Source organism: Oncorhynchus keta, chromosome 34, assembly GCF_023373465.1.
Source record: "Oncorhynchus keta strain PuntledgeMale-10-30-2019 chromosome 34, Oket_V2, whole genome shotgun sequence".
In the NCBI taxonomy this organism is placed as follows: domain Eukaryota; kingdom Metazoa; phylum Chordata; class Actinopteri; order Salmoniformes; family Salmonidae; genus Oncorhynchus; species Oncorhynchus keta.
The window spans coordinates 39435838-39448028 of NC_068454.1; the positions used below are offsets into that span (position 1 = coordinate 39435838).

The 12191-nt window shown below is 41.2% G+C and overlaps 1 protein-coding gene across 4 annotated transcripts in view; it reads left to right on the top strand.

Annotated features, from left to right (window-relative positions):
• The first annotated feature begins 11933 nt into the window (after positions 1–11933).
• LOC118367114 (RNA-binding motif, single-stranded-interacting protein 1-like) overlaps positions 11934–12191 on the top strand; it is a 44938-nt gene continuing 44680 nt past the window's right edge. The window contains exon 1 of one of the 4 annotated variants that reach the window (XM_035750177.2): positions 11934–12184. In XM_035750177.2, the coding sequence (XP_035606070.1) occupies positions 12113–12184 (72 nt within the window). In that variant the 5' untranslated portion in view covers positions 11934–12112. The remainder of the gene's footprint in view (positions 12185–12191) is intronic. The other 3 variants (XM_035750178.2, XM_035750173.2, XM_035750174.2) reach the window with 3 other exon arrangements.

Genomic DNA, 12191 nt, shown 5'->3' on the forward strand with positions numbered 1-12191 from the left:
GCAATTAACCCTATCTCCAGGGCCACCGTATTACTATGTGTGACCCTGTAAAACAATACATTTCACTGTAACTATCCGGTGTACAGTATGTGAGAATACATCTATTTTTTTAAGTGCCAAGTCCAATAGTGACCAACAGAGGGCAGCTACACTCTTTTGAACTGTTTTGATCTGGAAAACCCTTTTTGGAAGACAAGGGTTCTTTGTAAGGCAAAGGGTTCTACCGAGAACCTTTAATATCCTAATAACCAGGAAAGGGTTCTTTGATAATACTTTGGAAGGCAAGAAGGATTCTACATAGAACAATGTATCACATTTCCTAGAGTGCTCTACTGCCAGGTGATTTTCAGAATTGTTTGTTTTAATATCTTATGTTGTTGCATGTACATCAATTGGTTGGTTAATTGTATGTCACACAAAGATATACCTCCCTAAAATATAAACGCAACAATGCAACAATTTCAAAGATTGTACTGAGTTACAATTCATATGAGGAAATCAGTCAATTGAAATACATTAATTAGGTCCTAATCTATGGATTTCACATGACTGGGAATGTGGTCAAAGATACCTTAAAAAAATGGGCCTCACAATGGGCCAAAGGATATCGTCACGGTATTTCTGTGCCATCAAATTGCCATTGATAAAATGCAATCGTGTTAGTTGTCCGTAGCTTACGACAGCCCATACCCTATCCCCACCGTCACTCATTTCACAACATTGACATCAGCAAACCGCTTGCCAACATGACGTACTGGCAAATGATCTAAAACAACATTTTAGATAATTCAAGCATGCCAATTGCACGCTCCCTCAAAACCTTTATTGGTGCACCTGTGCATTGATCATGCTGTTTAAAAAATTTTTAAACTTTATTTAACAAGGCAAATCAGTTAAGAACAAATTCTTATTTACAATGATGGCCTAGGAACAGTGGGTTAACTACCTTGTTCAGGGGCAGAACAACAGATGTTTTACCTTGTCAGCTCTGGGATTCGATCCAGAAACCTTTCAGTTACTGGCCCAATGCTCTAACCTCTAACCTCCTTGATATGTCACACCTGTCAGGTGGATAGATTATCTTGGAGAAATACTCACTAACAGGGATGTAAACAAATTTGTTGCCAAAATTTGAGAGAAATAAGCTTTTGGTGCGTATGGAACATTTCTGGGATCTTTTATTTCAGCTCATGAAACATGGGACCAACACTTTACATGTTGCGTTTAGATTTTTTAATAGTATATATAACATACATTTTTCTATACTGATCCAATCTGTTAGTAGTTGGACTGATTGCACCCATTACTGAGATGGTTCAATTCTACTTGCTAACATGCAATCATCGAAAATAAAATGGATGACCTATGATTACGATTATCCTACCAGCGGGACATTAGGAACTGTAATATCCTATGTTTCACCGAGTCGTGGCTGAACGACGACACAGACCATATAGCGCTTGAGGGATTTCAATGCACCGGCAGAACAGAGATGCTACCTCTGGTAAGACGAGGGGTGGTGGTGTGTGTCTTTTTGTCAATAACAGCTGGTGCGCGATGTCTAATATTAAAGAAGTCTCGAAGGTATTGCTCGCCTGAGGTAGAGTACCTTATAAGCTGTAGACCACACTATCTACCAAGAGAGTTCTCATCTATATTATTTGTAGCCGTCTATTTACCACCACCGACCGATGCTGGCACTAAGAGCGCACTCAACCAACTCTATCAGGACATAAGCGAACAAGAAAATGCTCACCCAGAAGTGGCACTCCTAATGGCCGGGGACTTTAATACAGGCAAACTTAAATCAGTTTTACCAACATTTTTACCAGCATGTCACATGTGCAACCAGAGAAAAAAAACTCTAGACCACCTATACTCCACACAGAGAAATAATACAAATGCATACAAAGCTCTCCCTCGCCCTCCCTTTGGCAAATCTGACCATAATTCTACCCTCCTGATTCCTGCTTCCAAGTGAAAACTAAAGAAGGAAGTACCAGTGACTCGCTCAATATTGAAGTGGTCAGATGACTCGGATGCTACGCTACAGGACTGTTTTGCTAGCACAGACTGGATTATGTTCTGGGATTCATCCAATGGCATTGAGGAGTATGTTACCTCAGTCATCGGCTTCATCAATAAGTGCATTGACAACGTCGTCCCCACAGTGACCGTGTGTACATATCCCAACCAGAAGCCATGGATCCGCACAGGCAACATCCGCATCGAGCTAAAGGCTAGAGCTGCCGCTTTCAAGGAGCAGGACACCTTAAATAAAACAAGCATTTACAAATTAAACATTTTACTCTATGTTCCAATTTATTTCAGAAATCACAAGTGCATATTCCACATTACAAATGAATTAGTTCCACTTCATTTGTTCCACACATTTGCTCCATCTTCATCGAGTTCCATCGATGCAAAACACATTCAATCAGAACAACATATTGGCCACTATGAACAAACAGTATGTCTTACAAGTGAATACACATTACTGTAAACCATTCATATTTCTGCTGTGTGGATTCATTGTATTCCAGCCAATGATTGGTAAGGAAGGTTTCTGCTGTGTGGATTCATTGTATTCCAGCCAATGTTTGGTAATGAAGGTTTCTGCTGTGTGGATTTGATTGCATTCTAGTCAATGATTGGTAATGGAGGTTTCTGCTGTGTGGATTTGATTGTATTCCAGCCAATGATTGGTAATGAAGGTTTCTGCTGTGTGGATTCATTGTATTCCAGCCAATGATTGTTAATGAAGGTTTCTGCTGTGTGGATTTGATTGTATTCTAGTCAATGACTGGTAATGGAGGTTTCTGCTGTGTGGATTTGATTGTATTCCAGCCAATGATTGGTAATGGAGGTTTATGTGTGATATGCATGCTACTGTTTCACTGTGTCATGAGCCCATGACTGCCTGCTCTAGATACACACCAGATTGACAAATAATCCAAGTCCTATTATTTGTTGTTGCTGTCTTTATTTTTCTCCCTCAAGAAAAAGAGATATGCAGATTCTTGCACTAGTGAAAGAATGCTTATAATGAATGTTGTTAATATTCATACTTAAAAGTTTCCACTTGCTTAGCTGGTCCCTTAACAGGGCATCAGATTGAGAGTTTATCCCCATCGATTGGTAGAGTGAGTTGTCTAGTTCACACACACAAATCACACACACACATGCATATTGACGCCACACACACACACACACACACACACACACACACACACACACACACACACACACGCTGCTGCTAATCTGTTTAATATCTATCACGATTACCTAGTCATTTTTACCCTCACCTACATGTACATATTAACTCAATCACCTCAACTACCTCATACCTCTCTCTGCACATTGACTCGATACCGGTACTCCTTGCATATAGCCTCATTATTGTTATATGGCAATTTTCAGTTTTAATTAGCTAATTTTCTTACTTTTTATCTATGCATTGTTGGGAAAGGGCTTGTAAGTAAGCATTTGAAGGTAAAGTCTACACCCTATGTATTTGGCATATGTGAAAATGTTTAATTTGATTTGATTTGTTTTTGTCTCCCAGTGTGTCCCTCTGAGTCTAAGCAGTGTTGTCTCAGACTAAACTGTCTCAGACAGATTTGCATAGAAATAAGATGCATTTGCAAAGTATTTCAAGAAACTGGAAAACAAATATCAAGCAAGTATTTTTATATTCCACAAGTATTATCAGAGGAACTGTTTTGTACAGATAATTATCAGACTTAAGTTACAAATAAATGCAGGTAAACACTCAAATACATTTGGTTGACATTTTTTCACAAAATTAGTGCAGTGGGCAAGTCCTTTACAAGTCCTGTATTAGTGGACCAATAATATCCTGTATTCTTCCGTGGCTAAACCAACTGGGCTCGTAAAGGTTGTTATCAAGGCACATGAAAGGTCACATGTTCCAGAAGGCATTTCTATATTGTAATTAAAAATGTTCAAATGCCTCTCCTGTGAAGCACCCCCACCCCTAAACTACTTCTATGGTCTCAGACAGAGGGAAGGAATGTGCTCTTCAGAAGAAAAAAATATATACACCTCTTGAAAAATGTTCATTTAGGAGCATAATGCACATTGCCACCAGAGGTCAGTAACCACACCACTGCTTGCTCTACATGCTTCAACCTCAGCCACATGGACTTTTGGAGACGTATCTGAATTCTTGGCATTCTTGTCAGACTTGTCAGCCTTGCCACTTCTATCTGTTGCCCTGGTATTCACGGCCAGAGGGGGGAGATGCTGTGACTCTGATTGACACATTCCCCCTGTGAAATGACGAATGCATTTTGTTTGCAAGTTCAAACAATTAAGACGTGTTTAGCCATACAATAGGGGACTTGTACAGAGAGTCAACCACAACTGATAGCCATGGCTGATGTTCTATTGTATTTATAAGACCTAGGGAGACTGGAATAAAGTGGATTGGAAGGTCCTGTCTGTTCCTGTCCTCAGTCTGTGGTGAGGCTCGGCATGTATCTGCTGCTGGTCTTTGTGGCCCCCAGCCTGGCACAGAGGGGGGCTTCCCAGACATGGCTCCTGCTTCTCAGACCCTAGCCAGGGATCACCTTCATGGGAGCCCTGCTTTGTAGTTGTCATCCATGACCCTCCAACCTGACACCTCTCCACCTGGTGTGGATCCAAGACATTCCAACCCCCTGTATGTAAAAACCTTCTGGCCTACCAAAGAACCCTTCTTGCCTTCTAAAGAATCATTATTGCCTTCCAAATAATCATCAAAGAACCCTTTATTCTAAAAATGTTTCTTAGGGTGTTAAAGGTTCTAGGTAGAACATTTTGCCTTACAAAGAACCCTTTTGGAAACCTTTTTTCTAAGAGTGCAGATGGGCAATAACAACCCCAATTTCGATCAGACCAGCATCCCTGTCTTGAGGGGAATATACAGCAATAGGGTTGCCACTCTGCTCCACATCTCACAACATGGGTCTCAGTGGATGGTTTCACCATAAGATTTATGACAACAGATCAGTAACGACTGCTGGACTTCCTGAAAGAAGTAAAGGATCATCAATATTCCTCCTGCTTTCTGTAATCACGCAGACAGAAATACTTTATATTCCCAAATTAACGAGATGCAAATTAATTATGACAGCTGCCATGCGCTGCCCCTCCCCCTAGCATTTTTGTGTCAATTTGACAACTCCAAAACACAAATTGTCCATTTAAATGTCTAAGCTATACTTAAATCAAGCGTGTTTTGTAGCTCAAACCTCGTCTCCTATTTCTAGATAAATCCAACCCACTTCAATAGGTCTGAACACAGTCTGTGGGCGAGCAGGTGAGCAGGTCTGTGGAAAGATCCAGAGACTGATAAGCAGAATGCAAGATTCTAGGAGGAACACTCTGTTCCCTTTCATGTGCAAATCTGTCCTTTTTGATCTACCACCTTTCTCTTTCTCTCTCTCTCTCTCTCTCTCTCTCTCTCTCTCTCTCTCTCTCTCTCTCTCTCAGAATGTCTAGCTGACGGCCCTCCACGCAGGAGTGTGATGATTTGTAACTATGCAGCACAAATATGGTCATTGGAGTCTGATGTTTCTGCTTGGCTCTGCCTGAGGACTTGTCCTTCACCAGCCTCATCCAACCTCAACACAACATAGCAATTCTTAATTGGGGGATTTTAATTCAGCCAGAACAACCAATGTGGTGAGCTGAAATAGGGTTCATTATTGCCCTTGTTTTCCTGGCAAGCAGATCAGGTGATAACATGTGACAAGATTATAAGTGAGAGATGCCTCTTAATGTGGTACGTTCAATGTCTGCAATCCCCTTTGACTTTAATTAAAAGGTACTGAGTGTAGGCAACACCGAAGTACATTCCTCAACTGTCTTCTTAGCTAAATTACTCATCTGGAACGTTTAAATGGCCCGGGCCCCATTTGAATTAGAACACTGACGGCACAATCCGTAAATTCAATTTCTGCTACACCTGCTACCGCACAGCTTTGATTAACAGGTGGTAGCATAGAGGCTATTACTTCAGCATGATTCATTACACCTCCACCGCTAGTCCGTCAATGAATGCATGCATCGCACGGGTGTCTTCTTCTGATTTTGCAGATCTCGGACAAGGAACTCCAGATGCTTTTACTGCGCCATGTTCTTTACGTGTGTGTGTCATGAATGACATCCACAAAAAGGACACTCCACTTCCTGTTGAGAGGTGGTCTGTCTGTCCTGTTGGATTCATAGCCCTCTGGATCTGGACATGAGCATGCAAGTAAATCTTGGCCAATCTGATGCCTCCAAAGCTAGTCAAATAAACAAACTGCTGTAGGTCTGCAGAAACGGGAGATCAGGCGGAGGGCAGAGCCGAGTGACAGAAAGCTCAGGCATGCCAGGGGAAATGAAGAGGAATGCACAGAGAAAACTCAAAGATCATATTTCAGGAACCTGGAGAACAAACAATTTGACAGTGTGTGAAAACCTTGTGAATACTTACAGAAAACGTTTGAGCTCTGTCATTGCCAACAAAGGGTATACAACAAAGTATTGAGATAAACTTTTGTTATTGACCAAATACTTATTTTCCATCATAATTTGCAAATAAATTCATTAAATATCCTACAATGTAATTTTCTGGATTTTTTCCCCCTAATTTTGTCTGTCATAGTTGAAGTGTAGCTATGATGAAAATTACAGGCCTCTCTCATCTTTTTAAGTGGGAGAACTTGCACAATTGGTGGCTGACTAAATACTTTTTTGCCCCACTGTATGTATTTGGGGAAACAAAATGGCCACCCACATGAAATCAGACAACCTCCCCCCACAAAAGGCTGTGAAGCCAGAGGTTCCCATCAGAAACACAGGGGAGAGCTGGATGTAATATTGTTGTTTTAGTGGAGACTCTGGCCTCAGGGGATTCCGGCTATTAGAGAGGGGATTATTACAGAGAATAGCATAGTAACCAATGGAACCAATTTAATCTATACTACATATAAATCAAATTGTGCAATGTGTAGCATGGCCAATTCTGTTGATGCATGTAATTCCATTATTTTCCAAAACGGAGAAATTGTACATTTTGTATTCTAAAATAGTATGATGCCATGAGTTTGTGCGAGGAGTAATGTTAAATAATACAACTTTAGACACATGTAAATGTGGCAGTATTCAGCCAATATACAGTGCCTTGCAAAAGTATTTGGCCCCCTTGAACTTTGCGACCTTTTGCCACATTTCAGGCTTCAAACATAAAGATATAAAACTGTATTTTTTTGTGAAGAATCAACAACAAGTGGCACACAATCATGAAGTGGAACGACATTTATTGGATATTTCAAAAAAATTTAACAAATCAAAAACTGAAAAATTGGGCGTGCATAATTATTCAGCCCCTTTACTTTCAGTGCAGCAAACTCTCTCCAGAAGTTCAGTGAGGATCTCTGAATGATCCAATGTTGACCTAAATGCCTAATGATGATAAATACAATCCACCTGTGTGTAATCAAGTCTCCGTATAAATGCACCTGCACTGTAATAGTCTCAGAGGTCCGTTAAAAGCGCAAAGAGCATCATGAAGAACAAGGAACACGCCAGGCAGGTCCGAGATACTGTTGTGAAGAAGTTTAAAGCCGGATTTGGATACAAAACATTTCCCAAGCTTTAAACATCCCAAGGAGCACTGTGCAAGCGATAATATTGAAATGGAAGGAGTATCAGACCACTGCAAATCTACCAAGACCTGGCCGTCCCTCTAAACTTTCAGCTCATACAAGGAGAAGACTGATCAGAGATGCAGCCAAGAGGCCCATGATCACTCTGGATGAACTGCAGAGATCTACAGCTGAGGTGGGAGACTCTGTCCATAGGACAACAATCAGTCGTATATTGCACAAATCTGGCCTTTATGGAAGAGTGGCAAGAAGAAAGCCATTTCTTAAAGATATCCATAAAAAGTGTTGTTTCAAGTTTGCCACAAGCCACCTGGGAGACACACCAAATATGTGGAAGAAGGTGCTCTGGTCAGATGAAACCAAAATTGAACTTTTTGGCAACAATGCAAAACGTTATGTTTGGCGTAAAAGCTACACAGCTCATCACCCTGAACACACCATCCCCATTGTCAAACATGGTGGTGGCAGCATCATGGTTTGGGCCTGCTTTTCTTCAGCAGGGACAGGGAAGATGGTTAAAAAATTATGGGAAGATGGATGGAGCCAAATACAGGACCATTCTGGAAGAAAACCTGATGGAGTCTGCAAAAGACCTGAGACTGGGACGGAGAGTTGTCTTCCAACAAGACAATGATCCAAAACATAAAGCAAAATCTACAATGGAATGGTTCAAAAATAAACATATCCAGCTGTTAGAATGGCCAAGTCAAAGTCCAGACCTGAATCCAATCGAGAATCTGTGGAAAGAACTGAAAACTGCTGTTCACAAATGCTCTCCATCCAACCTCACTGAGCTCGAACTGTTTTGCAAGGAGGAATGGGAAAAAATTTCAGTCTCTCGATGTGCAAAACTGATAGAGACATACCCCAAGCGACTTACAGCTGTAATCGCAGCAAAAGGTGGCGCTACAAAGTATTAACTTAAGGGGGCTGAATAATTTTGCACGCCCAATTTTTCAGTTTTTGATTTGTTCAAAAAGTTTGAAATATCCAATAAATGTCGTTCCACTTCATGATTGTGTCCCACTTGTTGTTGAAGCCTGAAATGTGGCAAAAGGTCGCAAAGTTCAAGGGGGCCGAATACTTTCGCAAGGCACTGTATGATGATGTTTTCAGCACGTACCATGTCACCAAGATGAGTTCATCATAAGGCGAGGACAACCTGACGGTTGTATGAGACAATCCCTCTGTAGGCTATAACCCCTATGACAACACAGAGCTTTTGTCAACATGGCAGAAAGCCTCAAACTCAACTGGCTCCTGAGACTCAGCACTCATAAAACCAATTAAATAAAAATCTGCTATTTATTTCAATAATTTGAGAACAATTACAAAACCAATCTTCACAACAAATATATACTGAACAAAATTATAAACGCAACATGCAACAATTTCAAGGATTTTACTGAGTTTCAGCCAATTCCAATAAATTCATTATGCCATAATCTATTGGCGGGAACTGCAACACGATGTCTTACACGTCAGTCCAGAGCATCCCACACATGCTCAATGGGTGACATGTCTGGTTAGTATGCAGGCCGTGGAAGAACTGGGACAATTCCAACTTCCAGGAATTGTGTATAGATCCTTGCGACATTGGGGCTGTGCATTATAATGCTGAAACATGAGATGATGGCAGCAGATGAATGGCACGACAATGGGCCTCAGGATCTCATCACGGTATCTCTGTGCATTCAAATTGCCATTGATAAAATGCAATTGTGTTCGTTGTCTGTAGCTTATGTTTGCCCATACCATAACTCCACCGCTACAATGGGGTACTCTGTTCCCAATTTTGACATCAGCAAACCGCTCGCCCACACAACGCCATACACGTGGTCTGCGGATGTGAGGCCGCCTGGACATACTGCAAAATTCTCTAAAACAACGTTGGAGGTGGCTTATGTTATTGAATTGAAAGTTAAATTATCTGCCAAAAGTTCTGGTGGACATTCCTGCATTCAGCATGCAGTTGCACTCTCCCTCATAACTGGAGACATCTGTAGCATTGTGTTGTGTGACAAACCTTCACATTTTAGAGTGGCCTTTTATTGTCCCTAGCACAAAATGCCATTTAATCAGCTTCTTGATATGCCACACTTGTCAGGTGGATGGATTATCTTGGCAAACAAGAGAACATTTCTGGGATCTTACATTTCAGCTCATGAAACATGGCACCAACACCTTGCATGTTGTGTTTATATTTGTGCTCAGAGTATTATAAAGCGTTTGTACCATTTTAGTCACAATTATTCGGTGTAAAAACATCCAATTATGACAAATATTCCCCTTACTCAACTATATTTCGTATTTTGTTGATCCAACAGTAGTGTGATTAAGTTGTTAGTCGGTATCCAGCGTGTGGGAAATAACGCGAGTGGGGTATGGGCTATTTTTGCACCTGTGCACATTTTGCCCTGGCATCTCTATTGTGGACTGTTCAGTTTGATAAATGAGCATGTCATCCATATACATCTGAGTAGCAGGACACATAGACAGCAGATAATAAATTGACAATGAGGGGAGCACCGAGACCACCAGTGACACGTAACAGACCCCCCCTGAGCCTTTAAAACGTAACAGGAACAACCAAGTCCATGGTCATGCCATCACCTATAAGCACTCCGGTTAGATGGCAATGGTGGAGGAGAATGAAAATGGATCATTTTGATGTTCAGGAGGACTACTTTGTACTCTACAGAAAAGAGCCATAACCTCTACTACAATATAGTATGTAGTAGTACTATGCACTGTAGTAGCAGCCTAAACAGTCACTGTTGCAAACCTGTGGAAGGTTAGTTTGGCTCCATGTGTCTCTAGCTTGCTCTAATTACTGCAGCATCAAAGGATAGAGGAAGCTCTTCATCCTCATTAATGGATTCAAACAACATTTGCAACAGACAGCAATATGACCATCCCCAGACATCTTCACACCGTCAGCTGGTGGCCTGCGCTTTAATGAAGATGAACATTACTACTCGAATGCATTTGGATATTTTGGGGAGGAATTTCATGAAAAGCTCAAAACAATCAAGAACCAAAAGGTAAGGGCTTCATATTCTCGAGAAGGAAACCGCGTTCATTTTCATATATTATTTCTCTCCCTTTATATGAACTGTGGTATGAACTGTGGGAAAGCAGACAACATAATGTTGCCTGTAAGTAACCTCTCTGAGCTTCCTTCGTGAAACCGTGGCTTTGTATCCTAAACTCCGCCCTACAAGAACACAACATAGTTCCTCATTCTGTATTCTCATCCACAGTGATTCGTAGTCGGTTCTACCTGATAAGAAATGTACAGTGTGGCTATGTGTCCTTACTATTTCAACAATTTGTTGATGAGAAATGCATGCAATAGTTCTTCAGTAGTACTTTCATTCTATACAGTGGGGTGGTAGCCTAGTGGTTAGAGCGTTGGACTAGTAACCGGAAGGTTGCGAGTTCAAATCCCCGAGCTGACAAGGTACAAATCTGACGTTCTCCCCCCAAACAGGCAGTTAACCCACTGTTCCTAGGCTGACTTGCCTAGTTAAATAAATAAAAATACTCAGAGAGCAGCCTTGGGGCCATATTGGGTCAACCACTACATTTCATGTTGTGACCTTGTGAACACATGAGTTTCTTACTGACAAATACTATTTCAACAATTTGTTGATGACAAATGCATGCAATATGATATGCTCCCTTGCAGTTGCCATGAATAATGTGTGAAGATATGATTGTAATTTAAGTCCTTATAAGCTACCCGAGGAGAATCATGGAACTTGTTGACTTGGCACAGTTGGCAGATGTTTGTTGGTATGCAACTGTGGTTTAAGTAAATGTGCATAATGTGATCTTGCATTGTGATCATGTCGGGCTTTGTTTTTTTTGTTAAGGCGGTTACATTGCCTTGTCTGGATGCCATGAAAGGTATCCTTATATAATGTACCATCACTCCTTGAACCAATATGTGTGTGTCATTACAGTGAAGCACTTATTGATGTCACATGGCAATGTTTGTATTGCTGGTGCAAAGGTGAGAGTGCCTGTCCAGCATTGGAGACTGATGTCTGGAGAGTAGGCCTATGGACTTTCAGTGCATCAGTGACTAAAACGTCCTTATTTTGTCTTCAAATACAAAATGTATTATCACAATTAATCAAACTGTTGTCTTGACACTATTCTGAATGAGATTGCATGAATAGCCAACTGGTCAGCATTCGCAGTGACCACTTTGGCTCCAGTCAGAATGTACCCAGAGCAGAGAGAACCCATCACCCGAAGCAAGTCCAACGCCCACGCAGAAACGCAGTTCATTTGCGCAGAGGCTGGTTGATATTCCACTGTTTCGCTGTTTGGTTCCAGGGTGAGGTCTCCCAACAACGAGAGAATTGACTGACAGAAAAACCGAATTGAAGGAAATACTGAAGTAACCTTCAGTTCCGGCGAGACTAGTTCATATTTCTATATTCATGGGAAAAGTGTGGCAACAACAGATGTACCCCCAGTACTCCTATTACTACCCCCGATACCTGCAAGCGAAGGTACAGT